Genomic DNA, 23,875 nt, shown 5'->3' with positions numbered 1-23,875 from the left:
CCAACTTTACTTTTATTTAGGAACTGCCCAATCGCGTGGTAAAAAGATATACAGGGTGTTTCAAAACGTTCGCATGTGAGTTATATCACTACATTAAGCGAAAAAAATCGATTAAAAATCACCAAACAATCACATGTCTATAACGCATAGATTAATCGCAAATTAAAATTAAGTTTTAAGTCAATCAAAGCTTGTGGAACGTTTAAGTTCCTCCCTATCGAACGATCGCGAGAGAGCCATAAAAGTATTTAGCTGCTGCCGCATTTATGAACTTTGAGTTATAGACATGTGATTGTTTGGTGATTTTTTTTCGGCTTAATGCAGTGATAACTCGCATGCGAACGTTTTAAAACACCCGATATATTATATTTTATTCAATTTCGTATTTCTTAGACCGTTTGATATGTTTGTTTCTAATTGATTTTAGGTCTGTTCTGTTTTAAAATTAGTTTTTGTAAATAATTTTTCAGAAGAAAGATAATTGATTGACGTTTCAACTTTTATTTAAGTCTTAAGACATAAGTCTTATAATATCAAGGACATTTAGAAGCATATTATATTTATTCAAATATATAAGTTATTACACTGGTCGACAAAAAAATTTTTTTTAGTAACACAAGAATGAATATACAAATACGAAAATATGAAAAAAATAATTATAACACGTAAGGTTTTCAGTTATTCATTGGTGAAATATTTAATATTTATTAAAAAATAATTGAAAAATATTGAGAAGTGGTACGTGTTGAAGCTTGATAAATATTTTTGTTATAACTTATTACTTGATCGATTGACAGCAAATATTTGGCTTGTGCTTTGTGAGGAATAATCTCAAATCTCCTCGATCCGTGATATTCAATCTGTTCCTTTTTTTGTTAATAACTTTGTAACGGTACTAAAACTTTTTTCGTCAAGATATGACGAGAGAAACGCGATCAGAAGCTTTTACACAATTCCCCAATCCTTGGATTTATTTCCATAGACAGAATATCTGATTTTAAAATTGTCTTGCAGGACAGTCAAATGTTGAAAGTATCTCTAAATATCTTCATCAAGGCTTTCTACCTCCGACCGGTTTGAAAACTGGGAAAATTCGCGCCGACCAATATTTTCCTTTATAAACCTCAATTTACCAAAAAAAGCTGAAATTATACACTGTTTTCATTGAGTTGAAGCCGTCTCCTTTAAATAAAAAGTTGAGGTAATTAAATTTTTCGAACAAATATGTCAAACACACAATGTCTGTTTTAGAGTTGATCAGGTTTTCTTTGAAATCAGGATCTTCACTTTCCAGAAAGTCTAAAACTTAAAAATAAATCAAATCCTGAGAAACATGCACCTTTCGACAACCAGCGTACTTCGGTATGTAACAGGAAGTCTTCATCATTTTTATCGCACAATTGTGCAAATAAGCGCGTATTCAATTCATTGCTTCTTATTTTGTTAATTGCATCAACCACAAATTGGAGCGATTCGTGCAATCTATCACTCAAATTTTTCGCTACTAGATGTTGTCTGTGGATAACACGATGAATACCCCTGGTATAATTCTTTTAAGATGGCTTATAAACCTACGATATCACCCGAGCATTGCAGGAGCTTCATCTGTTGCCACCGAAATAACGTTTGTGAATAGAATCGATTTTTTTCTTAAAAAAATCACTCAGAACCGGACTCGACGCATTATACTGAATATGGAATACGCTTACGATTGTGGACACCCCTAGTAGAGTCTCTCGTAGACTCCTGATGGACTACTTTGGGAATCACGGACCTAAATTAACAACAACTCTTAACACTCACATCGTAATTAACTATTATACCAATTGATTCGAATAATATTTGTAGAATAATTCGTTAATCCCTTAATACATTTTATGATATATTATATACCAAGATCTAGTAAAAATTTCGATAAGAAGGTATCAAAATTTAACGGTTTTCTTCTTTACAATCTTTATTTTTGTCATAAAAACTGTTCTATAGATACAGATACTGTACGTCAGTCATGTCTATGATACGGCCTGCGGTTCGCTTTCGGCCCCTGGGCACCTACGAATTCAAAATTTAATATATGCTAAATTGAGTTTGACACCTCTGCTGTAGGTAATTATGGGAAACATTTGCAACTATTAAAAAAATCAGAAATGCTTGAAATAGTCCAGTCAACTTCAAAGTTTTTTCAATGAAACCTCTCATTATTCCGAGCGCTAGTCAAGACCACGGATTTCTGGAATGAAAATCGGAGAGGAAATTCTTCAATAAAGTGCCAAATTTAAGAAAAAATGGTCATTTTCCAAAAAAAATCAAATTAATGGGGAAAGTGTACTCTGATGATTTGAGCACGTCAATTGAAAGAGGAGGAACTTTTGCTAAAGAAATGTATATAATGCTATTAATGAACTCCGAAACTGTGCCCCCAGAGGCTTCCAAGTAATTTTCATTGTTTCTCGACAATAACATATGACTTATTATTTCATATATCTATTTAATCTTTTTAGAAGTCATGAAAGGGTAGAATCATTAAAAACTGATCATTTTCATTTAATATGTTTAAACTTACAAAAATTCTTCTGATTGATAATAAATATTTATTTCATTTGGATTATTCAATGTTAGAAACATGTTTATTATAAATAAACACACGCTCCGATATATCACATGGTAGTATACTTTCAACCTCCAAAAAATACACGCCATATTCATGCACACAAGCAAGTAATACATCACACAATAAGTGGTGTGACTCAACCTTATTCACCAGATATGGCCCTAGCCACTTTTTCCTAACATCAAAGTTTCACTTGTAAGAAAAAGATATTCATCGGACGATGAACTAACGATTTACGTTGAAAAATAGAAATGATTATGGAAAATAAATGTCTTGTTCCTTTGTTAAGTCGGAAGCTTTCCAGAAAACCCTTGTAGAAGTGATTAGTGTTTGTACCATCAATGTTTTTATTGAATCTTTGCGATTACCAATTTTACGGCATAAAACCCTGTTTCAACATGACACATTCATCTCGATTGGTTCCGAAGTGGCAGTCTAGCAAATCTTACTGTTCACACACATTTTTATCTTATTAAATCTTTGGATCATGAGAGACGCACAGATGGCGATGCTATTGTGAAATGCATATGAAGTACAAACCTTAAAAAAAGTGTAAAATATCATGACATTTCGATTGAACATAATAAAGTGACAGCCATTTACGTGGAGCTACTTTTGATACTTTCAAAACGTGTATTAATTTATCATTGATTCTTGATGAAAAAAAAAATACTGTACAAACAAATTCACATGACGTTTATGAAGTACCAACTTTCAAAAGACTGTGTGTAAAATTCAATGACATGAAGGTAAACGTGGTCGTATAGACACCGATGATGGTGAACGTTCTGGTCGTCCAATTGAGGTGGTTACTTCAGAAAAATTTGTTACATCTGATCGTAAATTGAAATTTCGTGAGATATTTGAGGCCGTGAAGATATAAGAAGCAAATGTTTTTACTATTATGGATGAACATTTGACCATGAAAAATCTTTTCTCAAAGTGGGTGCTGTGTTTACTGACTGCCGATCAAAAACAACAACGTGTTGATGAAACAAAACAGTATTTGGCCATATTTACACGTAATAAATCAAGTTTTTGCGTCGATATGTGACAATGGATGTAATATTGATCCATCACTTCATTACGGAATTAAAACGATCATGATCTGAGTGGACTGCAGTCGGTGAACCACGTTCGATGCATCCAATGACTTCGGTATTTTAGGATGCGCATATAATATTGTTAATCGAATATCTCGAAAAGCAGGGACAATCAATGGCGAATACTATATAGAGTTATTGGATCGTTTGAATGCAAAAATCTAGAAAAAACGGCCTTACTGTTTCACCAAGACAGTGCTCCGATTCACATGTCGATGGCAACGATGGTTAAATTGAACGAATTTCTTCCTCATCCACCGTATAGACCAGATCTGGTTCCCAGTGACTACTGGCTATTCGCTATTCTCAAAAAATGGCTCGCCGGTAAGCAATTGTTGAAACAGAAGTACATATATATATTGAAGGAGATTACATTGATGAATAACATCGATTTTTGGTAAAAAAATATGTTTTTCTTAGTTAGTCGCACGATATTTTGAGTACGGTCGATGGAGCGAAAATTTTGTATAGGGCAAAAAAATTTATAAATTCCTCCAGCTTTCGAATGGCATAATCATAAATATGTAATCCAATCTTATTGGCCAATTACGTGAAAATTTGTGATTTGGACAAAAAAAGACAAGATATATCGAAGCACGTAGCTCAGAATTGAATTCCTCACCACAAAATATGAGTGTGCAAAATTTCGTATGCACTCGAAAAAAAAAAGAGGTCAAAAGTCTTTATTGACTAAACTAAAAGTAAATAGATACTTTTTTTCACGATTAGAGCAATTCCTACGAGTGAAAGAAGAGTTATTTTACTCACGAGTTTCATACAAAATTTTTTCTACGTTCGTAGACTTAAAAAATGAGACAAAACTTTTATCAATTTTTATTTTGTAGTAGTACAACAGTGAGTATTATTAATTTGATTATTAATTACTATTGGTACTTGAATCGGCAACATTTAACGAGTTTAAAGAAATAACATCTTCTATAGTTATAGTATTAGTATTATTGGATTGTTGGTAGGATCGTCAACATTTACAATGTTGCTTCAAGTCGAACTAGTTGTTTCCGTTAAAATTTTCACTGCGGAATCCATTTTGTTTTTTATTGAATCATCTACGTAACCCTCCGCAACTGTGTTGGATTTCCACCCTTCTTGAATTGAATTATATCACCACACGCTTTTTGACCGATTCACAAATTACATTCTTTATAAATGCAAATGAATGAAAAAACAATCGTGAATATTATAACGGACGTAGAAAAAATAAATTATTACTTGTGATTCTTTATTGGAGCATCTGTTTTTATTCCAAGATCTGTTTATACTTTAAAACGTTTGCCGATAACGCCGGTTGCTAAATTTAGCAAATTTTTATTGCAATTATTACGAGTACGCCACGGATCAATATACTCGACAAGCACATGTTCGATTGTTGCCTTTTAATTTGTTTTTGACTGATTTATAGTCTGTACGATATTCGACTGTGTTTGTAAAGTACAGAGATGGGCACAATAATGACAATTTTTAGTAGTTTATTCACGGTTAAAGACTTCCTGTTTTTCACTATGAATATCATAATTGAACTTTGTACAAAAGGTATAAATATTTTCGCTTTTAGATTCCTTATTAATTGAAAATTAACCCCATGGTTTAAAGTGTAAATGCTGTAGGAGCATTAGAACTTAACTTTAACATTTAAAATTGAGATTTCTTATCATAATTTTAATAGATTATGTATCTGGGAATAAAGAAAAAATGGACATAATTATTTATATATACAATTATAATTTAGTGAAAGAGAGGATGAAGAATTTCTGGTGTTAGCTAAAGGGTTGAATTTATTTTCGTGTCTAAACAGGTTAAGTTTGATTGAACAGACATATTATAATAAAATGGAGAATTCCGTCCAGTTCAACTCAATTCCGGTGTTGGCCATAGGTGTAGGTCTTGAAATATTAAAATTTCAAGTAATTGCGTAAAATAATTAGGAAAAGTATGTTTTCTGTCAATATCGAAATATTGTATAGGAATTACTTAGGTAGTAGATTATATAGTTACGTTTTGCGTTTAACAGGTACCGTTTAACCTTCTATTAGTGCCTCTGCCTAATTCCAACCCTATTTCAGATTCGGAGTTCCTTTTTACGAGTATCCTAATGGCACGCCTTTGGCACACTATTTTCAGTGTTTGTGAATGGATAACAATAGGCTAAACCCATAAATTGACCCCAACCCGGGTAGTACTACCTGCACTCGATAATAAAAAAAGAATTTTACAATGAAATCAATGCCAAACTATGAAAGTGGCTTAAATAAATATGTATATCTTGTACGAGATAAAAGGCTGTTGAATCATTATAAATTGGACGGCATTATACGCCATTATTTAGACAGATGTATTTAATTGTAGTCCTACTAGGAAAAAAATGATTATTATAACTCGTTAACTTGCTAAAGCTGAATATTAAATTATAAAATGTAAATAGACTGATTAATAGCTTGAAACTGTTTTATTTTGTGTTCTCGGGCACCTAGCGCCCTAAAAATTTTATTTATTTAAAGTGTGAAACACTTTCTGGTCCTCTTAACCCATTAGCGCCCAGTGTACTTGAATGGGTACACCTAAATTATCTCGATTTTAGCGCCACACAACGGCGTATTTCGTAAATGTAACATAAAAACATTATTTACTAGTGTTATTTTAATAGAACTGTCGCAGTGATTATCAATAATTTTGAATCAATTAGATTTGGCTGTGAATATATTTACCGCGCTTCTACGAATTGCTGATGTAATTAAAGGTGAGTTGATATTATATACTACAACCGACATTGTAAATAAGTGTGATTGAATATATGTGTTAAAAATGTTTTATAGGTTATGTATCAATAATATGGCATATGTAAAAAGTCCTACAATATTATGTTTTTTGTTATTCTGATGTAAATCTCGGTGTACTCATTTGAGTACACTGGGCACGCGACTATTCCGGGCTATTTTTCCAGGAACATTCTACAATGGACATCAACGGAATTGCAACTAGCTCTTTTTATGGTAAGAGATTCAAAATCTTAGCTTCTGCAGTTGATGCTGTTGAACAAGCAAATAATGCTAATTTGGAAGTTGATGTCGTTATAATTCCGTCAGAAGTGGATTATCAAACTGACGAGGAAGAATTTGATGAAGACGATTTATTAGCTGCAGATCTGCCAGCAGATATTCCAGGCGAGGTAGAAATTGATCTCGATGGGTCTGATTTTGAAGACGAAGATGGCCTGTCACTGACGGAACTAATTCAAACGAAAATTTGGATAGTATGCCACTGTTAGAGAGATGGCATCTTCTAAAGGGGAATCCTAATTGGACGCAAGTACCTACAGTATTAGAGGTAGACAGCACAGATGGAGCCGAAGTTCGGTTAGAACAACTTCGACAAGATCTAAGAGGGCTGAATGCCGTACAGATTTTCGAAAAACTACTTATGCGGCATCTAAGAACAATCATAAAAGCGCCTTTATTGAAATCTTGATGAAGATGTTGGAGTTCCATTTATTTCAAATGCAATTAGTCGAAACAGATTTACAGAAATAAAAAAAAACATTCACATTTAGCAGATAACAGAACACTGGATACTGAGGACAAAATGTACAAAATTCGGCCACTTATGAACATTCTTGTCTATAGACGAAGCAATGGTTAAATATTATGGTCATCACTCTGCGAAGCAATTTATAAGAGGTAAACCGGTTCGTTTCGGATACAAGGACTGGATGTTGTGTAGCTCGGATGGATTTTGTTATTCATTCGATACCTATTGTGGAGCTAAACCGTCATCTGTTCAAGCACCAACTAAAATTAAAACCTCGCTTCCACTAGGTTCACGAGTAGTCCTTGATTTTGCGAAAATAATTGATGCCCTAAGTGATGATGTCCTATTTTTCGACTCGCAAGCCATGATCTTTTAAATGCACTTAGAAATTTGATTTGGAATACGAGCTACTGGAACTGTACGTGACAGTCGTACAAAGAAATGTCCTCTTATACCCGCTAAGACAATAAAAAAAAAAAGAGAAGACCGTGGTTTCAATGATTTTCAATACGATGAAAGATAATAGTGCAGTAACGATGGCTACAAACTATGATTCAGTCGAACCTTTAGCACAAGTAAAGAGATGGTCTTCGAAAAGGAAGAAGACACTTTCAGTGCCTCAATCGCAACTTTTTAAAAACTACAACCACCGCATGGGCGGTGTTTCTCTGTTGGACCAAAGAGTCAATAATTACAGAATTGCCATCCACGGTAAAAAATGGTGGTGGGTTCTCTTTACTCACTATAATAAGGCTATACAAAGAAGATCTGCATCTAATAGACCTTCTGCTTCATTACCAAGAAGTATTTTAGATGATCCGATTGGGCATTTCCCTAAAAAAATTGAGAACCAGCTCAGATGTCGTCAGTGTCATATGAGGGCTAGATGGATATGTGAAAAATGTAATGTATCTCTGTGCATTGAACGAGAGTGTTTCAAAATATTTCATTCTTAGTTCTTGTTTTACAGTGTTATAATAATTGACATATGAAATAATAAATATAAAGTTTAACATTTTTGGTAATACTTATTATCCCATTGTACTCATTTGAGTACACATTTTTTTTTGAAGCATAAACAAAAAAATAATTTTAATGCAAGTACAAGTTTGAGGAGGACATTTTTAGGTAAGTAAAACCTAATTTAATATTTCTTTTCTGCTAAGGCACTGGTGGGCACTAATGGTTTAACCAAAAATTATGTTTAAAATTGTTAGCGAAAAGCTTTGATCTGAAAAAAATTAACAAAAACATAAAAAATTAACAAAATGAAAATTCAGTCAAGTAGCTTCAAGCAATTTCAAGTTATTAATCAGACCTGTCATTTGTTAAAGATGTTCGATTTTTTTCATTCAAAAACCAAAATAAATGTAATTTCATAGCGTTTAATAAAATACCATTAAGAAGATAAAAAATTAGGAACAAAAAAAATTGCTATTTAATGTATGAACAATAATATTCAGGTAGAAAGACTGGCTCGAAAAGGGAAATCCTATCGCCGGTTTCCTCAGAACCATACGGTATGCAAGAATAAGGAGGTAGTCTGAGAAGAATATGACCCTGTTTTTTGCACAGCTTGTCAATATAATAAATTTCCCCTAACTTTAGACCTTTAACAACAGTAAGCAATTTTTTGTTTGTTGGATCTTTTTCACGATCGTTGACAGGTATAGGAATATTTTTTTTCTACGACCGTGCGTTTTAACCCACTTTCCCGCACGCATTTTAGCTTTGAAAGTGTCACTTTCCCGCACTAGTGCGGGAAAGTAAAATTATGCATATTTTGACCTTATTAGATAGTTTTTTACTTCGGTGGTTATAACTATTGTTACTACAGGTAAATAAATATCCACGAAATAGTCCATCAAATAAAATTTAATCATTTAATAAAATTTCTGTAGCATTTTTAAATTTTTGAAAATATAAAATAATGAAGATATTTTTTATATAACCTTGTACATTCTTCAAAGGAGTGTCATAGCAACTGCTATCAAACCACCCGGGTTTGATAGCAGTTGCTATGATAACCCAGGCGTGTAATTGTTACTAAAACGTCAAAGTTGTTCAAAACGTCTTGGAAGTGACCGAATAAGTACAATCTTCTTCTAAATTAAACCACATTAAACCAAATAACACTATTGGACCTGCAATTCTTACTAGTCTACAGAATGCAACAAATTGTGTATTCAATATTAAGATTTATAATACTTAGTAGTTTTTAGTTAAAGTTTTGTATATTATTATGTTTGTTGGAATAAAATAATTTTTGAAAAATGGGTCGTTGTATATACGGTCGTAGAAAAAATAATGTTCCTAACTAATGCGTAAAGTGTCTTTCCGCACTTGACCGCTTGCCCGAACTCCGCTCCGCGTCGTTCGGGACAACTGCAATCGCGTGCGGGAAAGTATCACTTTCCGCACTTGTTAGGAAAATAACTATTTTTAGACGCCGCCATCTGAAAGTTGTTCGTTCTGTATTTATTTACATACCGAAAGTTGCGTTTTCAGTGGTCAATGTAGTAAAAGTGACAGTTCCGTACTGCAAAACACTTTCGAGACGCTCTGGAGTAGACAAATCAACTTCCTTAAATGTGACTAGCCACTTCAATGTTGACGGTTGATAGTTTTACTCCAATGATTTTGCATAACCTTAAATTTTTAGTTTTCTGAAATTATTTGTTTACTCCGAAGTTTTATCTAAATTAATGGATAACAATTAATGATGATGAGAAAGAAAACATCAGCGATGAAGAGTTACTCGAATCTACGCCACTTGATCTCACCGAAGAATACAAAAATATCGCGTCTAAAAATGTGTACGCCACAGCTGAAATACTACTTTGTTGGAAGAGTCTGAAAATTGCGAGACGAGCGAAGCGACGCGAGCAACAGACGAGTCCAACAAAGTAGTATTTCAGCCGCGGCGTATACAACATTTTTTAGATGACGCATAAGATCCAAAACTTTTTCAATTACACTGAGGAAAAAAATTAAATAATAAAGAATTATAAACATTTTATTCATAATTTTTTCTGGTGACACCACTTCATAAAGAGCTCGTACTGTTTTTCGTAACTTGCACCAGATTTATCCGGCAACGAATTAAAAACGGCCGCATTGCTTTCTTCGGTGAGACCAGGCGGCGTGGATTCGAGTAATTCTTCATTGCTGATGTTTTCTTTTTCATCATCATTCATTGTTATTCATTAATTTCGACAAAACTTCGGATAAAACAAATAATTTCAGAAAATTAAAAATTTAAGGTTATGCAAAATCATCGAAGGGAAACTGTCAACATTGAAGTATCTAGAGTTACTTTTAAGGTTAAAGTTGTGTACTCCAGAGCGTCCCGAAAGTGTTTTGCAGTCACTTTCACTACATGGAACACTCAAAACGCAACTTTCGATATGTAAATGAATACAGAACGAACAACTTTCAGATGGCATTGTCTAAAAATAACTATTACAGGCGTAAATGCTAAAATTTGAGCTTTGTTACTACTACTATTTGGTATCTTAACTTCTCAAATAATTCTGCTGTTATATCTTCATTATAATCAGCTGCACAGTTTTAAATTTTTTGAGCTGATATTAATATAGCATTTGCTTTGCTTACAACGTGTACTTTTATAATGCGTTTCCCTTTAGAACATGGCCTGTTAAAACAGCATTTTTTACTATTGTCTACCCAACCGAAATCCACTAAATCGTGACTGTCAAACCATGTTCCATCTAGATAAATTATGTGTCCATTAGAACTGCGGTAGTCTTTTATCTAACGAAAATAATCTTATCGCCATCGAACTATCCTTGACGATTCGGATTTTTGTGTTTAAAACCACATGCTGACAAAACTTGACGCAATTGAGTTGTGAAATTTATATTTGTGCTCCTCGTGGTAAATATAATACTTGCTTTTATTTCAGGTGATACAGTAATTTACGAAGTTCACCCTGAACACTACAACAAACTGGAGGGGCATAAGGTGCCTTTGCTATTGGTTACAGGCGAACAAGGCGCGCGGTTAGCTCCGTCCAGTTCCAGTCCAGATATGGATGATGGAGGAAAACGACAGGCTACGAGGTTAGATATCTCGAATCGAAAGATATTACTTGGAAAATTTTTCTCGAATTTATATATTTTTCCAAAAGTGACTCCGTCTCTAGAATGGGTATAGTCTATTTTTATGGCCGAAAGAGTAATAAAACTCCAAAACTTTCCTAACACTTTCATAAATGTATCAGAGCTAATACAAATTTTTGGTCTTTTATTGGTTTGGACTGGTTAAAAATCATGTGTATTAAAGATTACATATCCGTATCATATATAAGTTGGGAATTTATTTTTGTCCATTTTATCCTCTCAACCCATCCGCGGACTCACATTTTGTTCAGATCATTTTTAACTTGACTTTTATGTCTTACTCTTGGCCATAGTATTCGTTACGATTTTATAATTTTTCGCAGCATTCGAAGACTGAATTCATGGTATGTTGGTAGCCTGCTTACATTTTTTGAGTAATTTCGTCTCCTCGTTAATTATGGCTGTTAATTGTGACTCCCAAGTATTTAAAATTGTTAACCCCTTGAATATATATTTCCCTATATCTATAGTCGTTTTGTTGATAGTATCAACGTTTTTCTACACTACATTACTGTAGATACAATAAATTTAAATAGTGATATTTTTTAAAAAGACTCAACTTTAACCCTGTATATTTCTTACTAATATGAAACTGAAGGAATCCAATATAAACAGTCATTTAAACACGCGTTTTCTCACTTGATTAGTGTAAAAAATAAATCGATATCTCAACCGGTTTCGGAAATACAGAATTTTTTATACAAGCAGGTCATTGTTTTTTGATTTTTGAATGTTTTGACAGAACAGAAAAAAATACACCTTAATGACGAAAATATGTGAATGACCATGAATTATCATGTGTTTTTGTCCAAAAAATCCAAAAATCATACAAGTTTCCGGATCAAATATATCGTTTTGAATCCATTTTTCATCCATCATCCATTTCCTCAATTTTTCGCCTATAATAACTTTTTTTTCTTAACAACTGATATGTTTTTCGAACTCCTTGTTACAAAAAACCGCATTATACTAAAATTTAACAGAATCCGAAACTAGTTTTTCTCTATTTTCAAAGCAAAATGGTCCCCTTTCAAATACGAGATTTTTTTTTTTCATAATTCCTAACTTTATGTTATATAACTTGCTTTGAATAATCACGAAAAAGTTTTTGTATTTTACCTTTGATAGTTTCAATGTTTTCCTTTGTATTTTCTCATATTACAACGTCGCTATTCCATAACTGTAGATACAATAAATTTATTTAATGATATGTTTGAAAAAAAAAAATACTTCAACTTTTACCCTATATATTCCTCACAAATATTAAACTGAGGAAATCCAATATAAACACTCATTTAGAAACGCGTTTTCTTAGTTGATTCGTGCAATAAATAAATCGATATCTCAACCGGTTTCGAAAATACAGAATTTTTTATACAATCAAGTCATTTTTTTTAATTTCCGGATTTTTTGACATAACAGTTGAAATTACTTTATGGCGTAAATATGTGAATGTCCATGAATTAACATGTGTTTTTGCCCAAAAAATCCAAAAACCATATTAGTTTCCGGATCAAATGTATCGTTTTCAAAAAAATCCATTTTTCATAACTCTTCCTCAATTTTCCGCCAATATAAATTTTTTTCCTAACAATTCCTGCCATGGAGATTTTCCCGATGGTATTATTTTTCACGGGAAATAATTCATGGGTGGAAAAATTTACTGTAAAACGGGTAAGTCAAGTTAATATCTTTTAATTTACTTTCAGTCTCTGAAGACGATAACTTTGTTATCGAATCGTGCGTTAGACAGTTCCAACTTAGTTCCTCTTTACTCGCTTACAGCTCGACCTTCAAGCAATGTTTTTCATACCTAGTGTAAAAATGAAACATAGAAAAAAATGTATATTTTTACCTTCAGCATGTTAATTAACTGAAAATAGAAATGTTATTTCACATTTTCACCAAAATACTCGAGGAAAAATATTTTAACTGTCTACTAAAAGAAATGATACGCCTATGGATTACGGATGCTTTATCATTTTATTACTCTCTCAAGCATAAAAATTGACTATAAAGCACTAATGACATTTGTAAAGCTCACGATTTTTTTTCAACCTGTAGTTTTGAATCAATTTTGAAAATGAGCAAGTAAGACAGAAATTCAAATGAGATTTTACTTCCTTCCTTCAATTTTAGCGTTAGTAATCGATACAGAAATTTCTTTCGTTATAGGGTGTTTAAGAAAAGTGCTCCGAACGGAAAAATCACGGTTTATTTAGGTAAAAGGGACTTTGTGGATCACATATCACACGTAGATCCTATAGATGGTGTGGTATTAGTAGATCCCGAATACATCAAAGACAGAAAAGTATTTGGACATGTACTTGCTGCTTTTAGGTATGTATTTTTTACACAAGCGTTTATTAGCCTCACTTTTATGTGAGCTTGTGTGTTCGTAACTCTCCTTTGTGGCTTATTATTGTTAGTATATCCCACCACTTTAATAGGCACGGGAAAGACGTCAACCTCCGGATTCTTAGGTCGTGGGTTCAAATATCGTTCAAATGAATAGAACTTTATTTTTGACAATAAATCGAAGTAAAAAGTGGAAAATATTTTTTTTCTAAAAAATAACCCTAAAACAATAATTTTTTATTATAAACGTTTTGTTCCATATTTATCTTACATTATTTTTAACTTTGTAGTTTGATTTGCTCTAAAAACTTGATTTTTGTTTTTTTTAAACTATATCTTTAATTTGTCAGTTTCAAATGTTATAAAAACGTGTTTGTGGCTTTTTTTTGTATTTATTTTGAATAAACCACAGAATTTTATTGAGAAATTGCGTCAAAAATACACCTCTAATGTTATTTGAATCTGAATTTTAAGAAAGGTAACTCATATATTTTTGAAATAATCCATCCATTGCTTGTATTGGAAATATAAACAGCGACAACTACACTCGTAAGTGAAAAATCGACTCTAGTCGCACGCTCACGTTCAAAAGTTTCTAGCAAAAAAATTCAATTTAGCTTCAATATTTTTGGTAAAGAAAATATATCGAACAAAAGGAATCTTTAACAATAAAACAGTAAAAATTAATCAATATTTAGTGTTTTCTACCTTAGCCCTAATAATAGCTTCCAATCGCTTCTTCGTGGATCGAATAAGTTTCTTTACTCGATCTTTTTCGATGCTGCCTTCCATGTTATTCCCTTCGTTCCATCTCCAGTTTCAATAAAAACAAACTCGGGTTTAGCTTCCCGTTCGAACCACCCAGGAATATCGTTAAAAACCCACTCTTACTTTTATGCAACATTGCGTGTATCTTTATCCAGGTCTTTTGTGGACTCATCTTCTTCCATCGCTACCATGCAGGCACAATCTGCTTTCGTCTGAGAAGAGGGTGGGCTTGGGTTAATTTGAGGCTAAGTCTACTTCTGATTGTCCAGCAATTCCTCGCATTTTTCTGGCTGAGTTTGGGTTAAGTTGAGGCCAGTAGGTAGCTAAGTCTACTTCTGACTGTCCCACCACTCCTCGCATTTCTCTGACTGGGCTTGGGTTAATTTGAATCCAGTAGGTAGCTAAGTCTACTTCTGATTGTTCAGCAATTCCTCGCATTTCTCTGGCTGGGCTTGGGCTAATTTGAGATCTGAACAGCCATTTACTGGTTAAAGAAGTCCAAACATCAGAAAGCGAAAGAAATATACAGTGCTTTTCAGATAAAAGTATCCACCTTTAATAACTTTTGTAATACTGGTATTTAGAAAAAATCCAAAAACACGTCAATTTATGTTGGAAGGGGCAAGCATTATGGCTTATTTAAACTTACTGGAAAAGCCACCCCCTCACCCCTAGCAGCATCCCCTTTATTTTTTTAAATTACTTTTCATATTTTTTATGTAAAATTTGGATACTCCTCTTTGAGCTGATTTCAAAAATGTATAATACTTGTAGGTTAAAGTGGTTAGTTTATGAGATAAACAATTTTTCTTATTATTTACTTTCACCTTATTTGCCTGTACTAAAATGGGTTGTACAACAGTTCAAACTCTTTAATCTTTTTAACTGTGCTATTTATTATGAAGTTACAATAAGTGTTCAAAATGAGTACCATTCACTTCCATACAATGGTATAATCTATTTTGAAATGCCTCTCTGACATTGCTTAATACGGCTGGATTTAATTGTCGACATTCATTTTCTATCCTCTCTCGTAAATCATCCAGAGATTCTTTTGTTTTTAAATACCCCCATAAAAAGAAGTCTAGGGGTGTTAAATCCGGTGACCTAGGTGGCCACTCCATCATCTGCCCCCTTCTACCTATCCAACGAGCGGGGAATGTTTCGTTTAAAAATTGTCGGACAGGCATAGCATAGTGTGGGGGAGCTCCGTCTTGTTGAAATACCAGTAAATCTTCGGAAAGGTTATCATCATTTTCTATTATTGTTGTAATACGTGGGTCAACCCCTTCCCTGACTAACTCAAGATATGATTCACCATTTAAATTTCCGTTGATGAAGAAAGGTCCGACAATGTGGTCACCTAGGATATCACACCAAACGTTTAACTTTTGGGGATGTTGTGTATGGAATTCACGCATAATATGTGGATCACTTTCAGCCCAATATCTACAATTATGCCTACTTACTAAGCCATTTAATGACCATGAGCATTCATCAGAAAAGCAAATATTGTTTAACAATTGTGGATTGTTATTGATAATTTGCGTCATTGATTCGCAAAACTGTAGACGACGATCAAAATCATCTTCATTCAACTCGTGCACCAACTTAACTTTGTATGGGTGGTACTTGAATTTATGTAGAACTCGGAAAACTGTAGAAGATGAAACACCGATCGCTCTACTTATTGTTGACAACGACTAGGGGGTTGTTGAGCCTCTAAGCTGACTTGCCCTAAAATTGCCATTTGGATTGCTTCGTTATTTACGAGTCCCTCTCGCTTATGCACTTTATTGCAAACAGACCCTGTTGTGGTAAATTTCTCCATCAGTTGAATTACATACTTATGAGTTGCATGTCTTCCGTCATGTAATTCGTTAAATATTCTAGCAGCAGCTCTTGCACAATTATTATTTTGGTAGTATAAACCTACAATTTCAATTCTTTCTTGCAAAGAGTAAACCATTTCAGAGAAACAAAATAAATAATGTGTCAAATTACACTATCAATAGTGACTACAAATTCTAGTTGACAATGTCAAACTTTAATAAAAAATAGAGTTTTTTGTTGTTTGGATTTTTTAAGTAGAATAAATAGCACAGTTAAAAAGATTAAAGAGTTTGAACTGTTGTACAACCCATTTTAGTACAGGCAAATAAGGTGAAAGTAAATAATAAGTAAAATTTGTGCTCTTAAAAGAAAAATTGTTTATCTCATAAACTAACCACTTTAACCTACAAGTATTATATATTTTTGAAATCAGCTCAAAGAGGAGTATCCAAATTTTATATAAAAAATATGACAAGTAATTTAAAAAAATAAAGGGGATGCTGCTAGGGGTGAGGGGGTGGCTTTTCCAGTAAGTTTAAATAAGCCATAATGCTTGCCCCTTCCAACATAAATTGACGTGTTTTTGGATTTTTTCTAAATACCAGTATTACAAAAGTTATTAAAGGTGGATACTTTTATCTGAAAAGCACTGTATATAAACAGACCAAGAAATATCAGGCAAAACCAAAATAAATTATGTAACACTGTAAAAGTGGTAAAGAAAATGAGAAAGTAGCGAAAAAGGGAGGAGACTTCACCAATTCGTACCAAACATCGAGGTCAGATTGGAACAACTTCAACTCAACGCCAGGACTCATACACTCCCTCAGTGGTCAAGGACAATATCCGACGTACTTGAAAAACCGCAGGAAACTTACATCAACGGCGAACTAAGGTTCATTCAACCCTTTACCTTTAAGATTTTACTAAGAAAAATTCAATTTCGTGTTCAGGTTTTATGCCAATGACACTTAAGATTGTGGTGGGGTCGCATGAGTCAATTTTATATATTATATTACGTACAATGTAATGGATTTTGCTCTTTTTCTTCTCTTCGATACAGTTACTTTTATTTTTAAATTGAATTATTTTAATTACAGGTATGGTAGAGAAGACCTCGATGTTTTGGGATTAACATTTCGTAAAGATCTGTACTTAGCTGCCGAACAAATTTACCCTCAAATAAACTCAACTCAAATTAAACGACCTCTTACAAGACTGCAGGAACGATTAATTAAAAAATTGGGATCAAACGCTTACCCTTTTTATTTTGAATTACCCCCACACTGTCCCGCCTCCGTAACACTTCAACCTGCTCCAGGAGACACCGGCAAACCTTGTGGCATCGATTATGAATTGAAAGCATTTGTAGGCGATAGTCAAGATGATAAACCTCATAAGAGAAATTCCGTTAGGCTTGCCATACGCAAAATTATGTACGCGCCGAATAAACAAGGTAAATAATAAATATTTTTTAAATATCTTTTTATAAAATAAAAATTCTTTTTCAGGAGAACAACCGTCCGTAGAAGTGAGCAAAGAATTTATGATGAGCCCCAATAAACTATATCTAGAAGCATCCCTCGATAAAAAATTATATCATCACGGTGAAAATATAGCTGTCAATGTGCACATAGCAAATAATTCTAATCGCACAGTTAAAAAGATTAAAGTTTCCGTTAGACAGTTTGCGGACATATGTCTGTTTTCAACAGCTCAATATAAATGCACCGTTGCAGAAATAGAAAGCGAAGAGGGATGTCCTATAGGTAAATATTAACATTCGACAATCAGTAAACGCAGTTTCTGAAGGGAAAAGCAAACTCAAAAGGTTAAAAAACCTTATATTACACTCGAGTAGTTCAAGTGGTGCCTACTGTGCCTTGTTAACTGATTCCACAGACTTAAACTTCTCCAAAGAAGTCTGGACGTCTGCAGACGAACTCTGTGCTTATGAGCCACGTCTCTCTGTCATCTAGGTCTTGGAAATACTGCCCTAGGTGACATTATGTTAGACAGCTCGAAAGTGTATCTACTGTGGTAGTATCGGTAAAACAAAGTTAAGTCAGCGACCTTCTTCTATGCCCCAAGCTGTCCCAAGTTTCCTTCGGGTCGCTTATAAATCGAATTGCTCTCTTCTGTATTGAGTCGAGCTCCACTCTAAATCTGAACCTTGTAGAGAATCAGAAGCTGTAGTGTTGTGGTCTTAAAGAGAGCTCAGAGTTTTCGTGAAACTGTCTTACCTAATCCTGGGTCTTTTATGCATTAAACCCGATCAAATTGCTTCCATTCCAATCCAGAAAGTTTTAAAGATCGGTATTGATGGTGGTGATCTGTTGCTGCCTACAGATTTGGGTGTTGACCGAGTTTATAGGGGTTGATTTTAACGACAACGAAGTTATATAGATCGAGTTTTGAAGATATAGATCGTCGATACACTGGAGAGCTTGAGTCCATACGTTGCGTTGGTGACATGGGCGAAGAGATCCCCAGTTCATCTATATTTTAATAGTCGCTGTACATGTTAGCAGACTCAAGATTTGCTGATTAACGACTGAGGCTAAAACAATTTTAATCCGATTGATTTAAAAGCTTCATAACATCATTTTCTAAGAAACTATTCCTTATCAATAGCTACAACAAAAAGTGGTTGGGAAGAATTCCTCTTATGCTTATAGCTGTGAATTGACGCCATTTTGTTTTTGAACGCTCTGTAAAAATTAATTTAATTACCCCAAAACATGTATAATGAAGTAATTGAATTAGATTTTGCATTAGATATAAAGTTTTAAAAAAAAATTTCAAAAATCATCTTCAATAACCGGTCTCTACAATGGTGTTACCCCTGGTGGTATTCTGATGTAGAAATTTGAAAAAATCTAATTTTTTGTATATTTTCAAAGTTTAGACCTTCAATAATATGTTCTTGAAGATTTTTTAAAAATTCGCATTATTGCTGGAAATACAGTAGATTTTGTGACGTAGTCTCTAATCCTAGTGGAACGAATTATTCTACTGGAATTGTTTCTCAAGTTCTACCCGACCGATTCCTTTTAAATTTGGTGGAAATCTTTTGTATATATCTGTCTATTGCGTTCGCCTTGATTTTTTAAAAAATTCAGTTTGGAGTATTTTGCAAAAAAAATCTAAAAGGTCAAAAAAATTGATATTTCATGTCGACGCCATTTTGTAATTTTTTTTGGCTTGGGTCAATACGATAGCGACATTTTTACAGATTAAGAATTTTTCAAATTTTTTTGTTCCATATCACTACAAGGGCTGGAATCATGTCAATCAGGGTGTGCCGATGTTTTTTAAACCTCCACTTCATCAGTTTGTAATTTATTGAAATTCTGATTTTTTTCTTTCTTGAAAAGTCATATAATAAACGTTAGCTTCAAAAATACCTAAAATTTAAGCTTTTAGATAAGAATACCCCTTTAAAATGTTTAACTTTTTGTCTTTGTTCCAAAAATGGTGATATGACAGTATTTCTGGTAGTGACTACTGTATGTCATTTTATACTAGATTCTTTATAAAAATTTTCATATAGAATTTTACTTGGATAGACATCTTAATGTGAAAAAAATCATATTGGTTAATATTTAAAAGCAATTGTTGAACTATGTTGTACTTTATTTATTTTTAGGTCCCGGTTTCACTCTTAGTAAAGTTTTTACGCTTACGCCTTTACTGGCCAATAATAAAGACAAATGGGGCTTAGCCCTCGACGGTCAATTAAAACACGAAGATACCAATCTTGCGTCTAGTACACTTGTAGCTGATACGTCACAACGAGAAAACTTGGGAATAATCGTCCAATACAAAGTTAAGGTGAATATAATAAACCTCCAAAATTTTTACATACATGGGAAATAGACATGATTGTTGGCTCCTATGAAACAATTTTGGACACAATAGATTCTTTAGGTCGCATATATATATATATATATATATATATATATATATATATATATATATATATATATATATATATATATATATATATATATATATATATCACACAATTTTAAATAATCTTGTTTTTCAAGAGCGTTAATTATAATGTTAATTTAGTGAATGTGACTGTCACTGGCGTAACTATAAGGAGGCCTTGTGGCACACATTCATAGGCTGGGGCCCTCCCTTAATGTAAAAAAAAACTTGAATTTGCCCTCGTACATGTTAATAAGACATTAAGTAAAGTAGGCGGGTAGAAATATCAAGACCATTATAATTGTTTTGTATATTTTTTTGGATAATTATCTATGTGAAATAACAAACAATAAATATTACAAATTACTCACTTTCTTAGTAACACTGGTATAAGTATACATTTTTACAGATAAAATTAGAAGAATTTGATTTTTTACTTGTAACAATGTTTTTGATAATAAGCAGATGATATATTAATCTGTTATAGGTAAAATTGTGCCTTGGTGCATTGGGAGGAGACTTAGTGGCTGAATTACCTTTCATTTTAATGCACCCAAAACCCGAAGAAGAAATATTACCGCCACCAACACCTTCTAGACGTGCCAGTGAAGATGTTAGAAATGACATACCAGACGATACAAACTTAATTCAGTTAGATACCGACGATAATCATGACGACGATATCATTTTTGAGGATTTTGCAAGATTACGATTAAAAGGGGGAGAGACGGAGGCATGAAGCAGGGTAGTGACCAAGTCTCGTCCATTTGTTCCCATACGTACCGATGTGTATATCACCTGCGAATAGGTATATTGTGAATCTACAAATCTATTTCGAATTGATTATTTGGGAAATTTTTTTTTTTTTTCGAATAATTATTTAGAAACATATTTGTGGATTCCTGGTACTGGTGCCTATGTAACCAGTGTGTGTGCCCTAGTCAGCGGCTGTGTTATATTTCACAACCAGATTGCACTTCTTATATGGTTAACTTGTTCCCTTCTTTAATTTTTATCTATGTCCTAATATATCAGTAATTATTTATTAAATTTTAACAATAAATTTTAACATTTCTTCAATATTGTTGTTTTTTATACACTGTCAATATTTGAAGCTTAATATTTGTAATTGTCTTCCATCCGTTGAGTTCGAGGACCGAGTATATTGACCATTGGTTCTAATTGGCTTACCACAGATGAACTGCTCACATCCTGGCCTAGTATCTAATTTTTGTTTCAAGTCAAGCTTCTGAACAGTCAGCTGCCATATTTGTTGAATTTAGCTAGAAAAAATTGAAACATCTCAAATATATCGGTACGTGACAAGTTCTTATATTGGTAAAATATGTGGTACATTTTCTTAATCACCTTTGATCCAACAGCAGTCTAGTATTCTCACCAAGACGATCACTAATTCAAATGTAGTGGTTTTTCGTACTACCCTGTCTCACTAAGAGATTTCCTGTAAATAACTCATCGGTTGAAGGTGAATTTTCGTCAGTAACCGTCGAAGGTTTGACTGTATTATTACAGATTCGAGTGTTTTTTGTCAGTTCAATTTCTACAGGTGCCTGTAGCTGTCTACCCGTATATTATGAACCATATCTTCCTCGTCCTCATCTGCAGAGTCTTCATCAGTCTCAAATGCTATTCTCAGTCATAAACTATATCCAAAGCATTGGACAAAGTTAGACCACCTCTGAAATAAAACCGCATATTCTTTAAACGCCAAGTGATACCGTTCGGTATCACTGACATCTCGAATTCATAAATTTTGATAAAGTTTGCTTGGCTATACCCGATTCTGGCAAATATTGAAGGCTTGGAATTCTTTGTGGCACTTTTATAACGGTTACAACGCGACGTGGTCGTTTGTATATGGCTACGTCGCGTTGTAGATATTCTGGAAGATCCATAACGCGTTGATGGCTGTTTTCGGTCGTAACATATACACTAAAAGCTGTAGTTCTTTTTAACGCTCCTAAGATTTTAGGTGTTTGCTTTCTCCAAATTGAATTACTGCACCTAAATCGTTATATTGTTTCAAAAGTTCCTCCCTCGTCCTTATCTGCATAGTCTCCATCAGTCTCAATGCTATTCTCAGCCATAAACCATATACAAAGCTTCGGACAAAGTTAGACCACCTCTGAAATAAAACCGCATATTCTTTAAACTCCAAGTGATCCTATTTTGTATCACTGACAGCTTGAATTCATAAATTTTGATACAATTGGCTTGGTTACAATGGATTTTATTAAATGCTTGGCAGTTATGAAAGACCAACACCGCGACGTAGTTGTCTGTGTATGACCACATCGCGTTCTGGCTGTTTAAACCATATCGAAAGCTTCTGACAAAGTTAAATTAAACGCCCAGTGATCGAGTTAAATCTGTATCCTAGCACCAATATCCTATCAAAATATACTTAAAACCCTAATGTTTGTGCTACATATATTTAGAAAAAACTTTATCAGGTGTTTTAGTCGTGGTATTTTCACATCCTGGCACAATACACGATTTATATACCATTTTCCAGATTAATCAAAGTTTAATAATAACGTTTATTTTAGAATAACCGAGAAAATTGTTTTACTTTGTATCGTATGTCTAGTGTTTACTTTATACCTATGACGTCACATAATATGGCGGCCTTACTGAAATGTTTAAACTAACCACAAAATTTTAAAAAAATTTTTTTTCTCAATAAATATTGATCAAAGAATTGAAAAAAATTATAATAAAAGTTGTACATAAACTATCGAAAACTATTTTTTTTTCAAACCATGCAAGTACCCTATTGTTTAAAAACATTATTTTAAGGAAAGAAAATTTCAGTCTTGTACCACGTGATAATAAAAACATTACAATACATTTTTTGTAAGCCTTTGAATTCGTTAAATCATTAATTATATCGTCGTATTAAAACTTGTTCATCTACGCGTAAAAAAGCTAAAGCATTTAGCTTTTCTTGAGTTAAATTCCATCGTGAATAATTTTTCACTTTTTTCAAGAAAGGAAAACTTCTTCCACCTGAGCAATTTGTCGATGGTGTAGATAGAGCAATACAAAGTAATAAATGAAAGTTTGTATAATTTTTTTATAAATTCAATTCTCGCAACAAAATTTTTGATTGATCTAGATCTTTATTAACATTCTTCAAGATGAAATAAAGCTTTGAAAGTGTACACATTTTTGATCTAATTGTATTTCTAAATCATTAGAGTAAAAACTCACTCAATTTTTTAACAAAATTTGTTACCGTAGGCTAGAACCCACTCTTCAATTGACATTCCATTTAATATATTTAAGTTCTTTTTGTTTGCGGTGGAATGGGGTACTATCCTATAGGGGAAGGTTATCAAAAATATTTATTGCATTGTTTAAAAAATTATCTGCATTCCTAGGGAAATAAACATCCGATTAATCGGTTTTTATTAATTCCATTCCATATGTATGATTTAAACCAGAAGTTCCCAAAGTTTTTTTCTTTCATAAACAAAATACTTTACGTTTACCAAAAACTATGGAAATTCAAGTACATTCCTGTTGTAGAGCTTCCCGTTGACCCCTGGGGGTGCAAC

At 33.2% G+C, this 23,875-nt stretch overlaps 1 protein-coding gene across 2 annotated transcripts in view; it reads left to right on the top strand.

Annotated features, from left to right (window-relative positions):
- LOC130452966 (beta-arrestin-1) overlaps positions 1–23,638 on the top strand; it is a 40,454-nt gene extending 16,816 nt beyond the window's left edge. For both annotated transcript variants that reach the window (XM_056792518.1, XM_056792517.1), the window contains exons 2-7: positions 11,183–11,339; positions 13,575–13,739; positions 17,459–17,814; positions 17,870–18,127; positions 20,008–20,192; positions 20,782–23,638. In XM_056792518.1, the coding sequence (XP_056648496.1) occupies positions 11,308–11,339; positions 13,575–13,739; positions 17,459–17,814; positions 17,870–18,127; positions 20,008–20,192; positions 20,782–21,033 (1,248 nt within the window). In that variant the 5' untranslated portion in view covers positions 11,183–11,307 and the 3' untranslated portion in view covers positions 21,034–23,638. The remainder of the gene's footprint in view (positions 1–11,182; positions 11,340–13,574; positions 13,740–17,458; positions 17,815–17,869; positions 18,128–20,007; positions 20,193–20,781) is intronic.
- The last annotated feature ends 237 nt before the right edge of the window (positions 23,639–23,875 follow it).

The sequence above is a fragment of the Diorhabda sublineata genome, chromosome 2 (assembly GCF_026230105.1).
Source record: "Diorhabda sublineata isolate icDioSubl1.1 chromosome 2, icDioSubl1.1, whole genome shotgun sequence".
Taxonomy (NCBI): domain Eukaryota; kingdom Metazoa; phylum Arthropoda; class Insecta; order Coleoptera; family Chrysomelidae; genus Diorhabda; species Diorhabda sublineata.
This window is presented reverse-complemented; position numbering and strand designations above follow the sequence as displayed.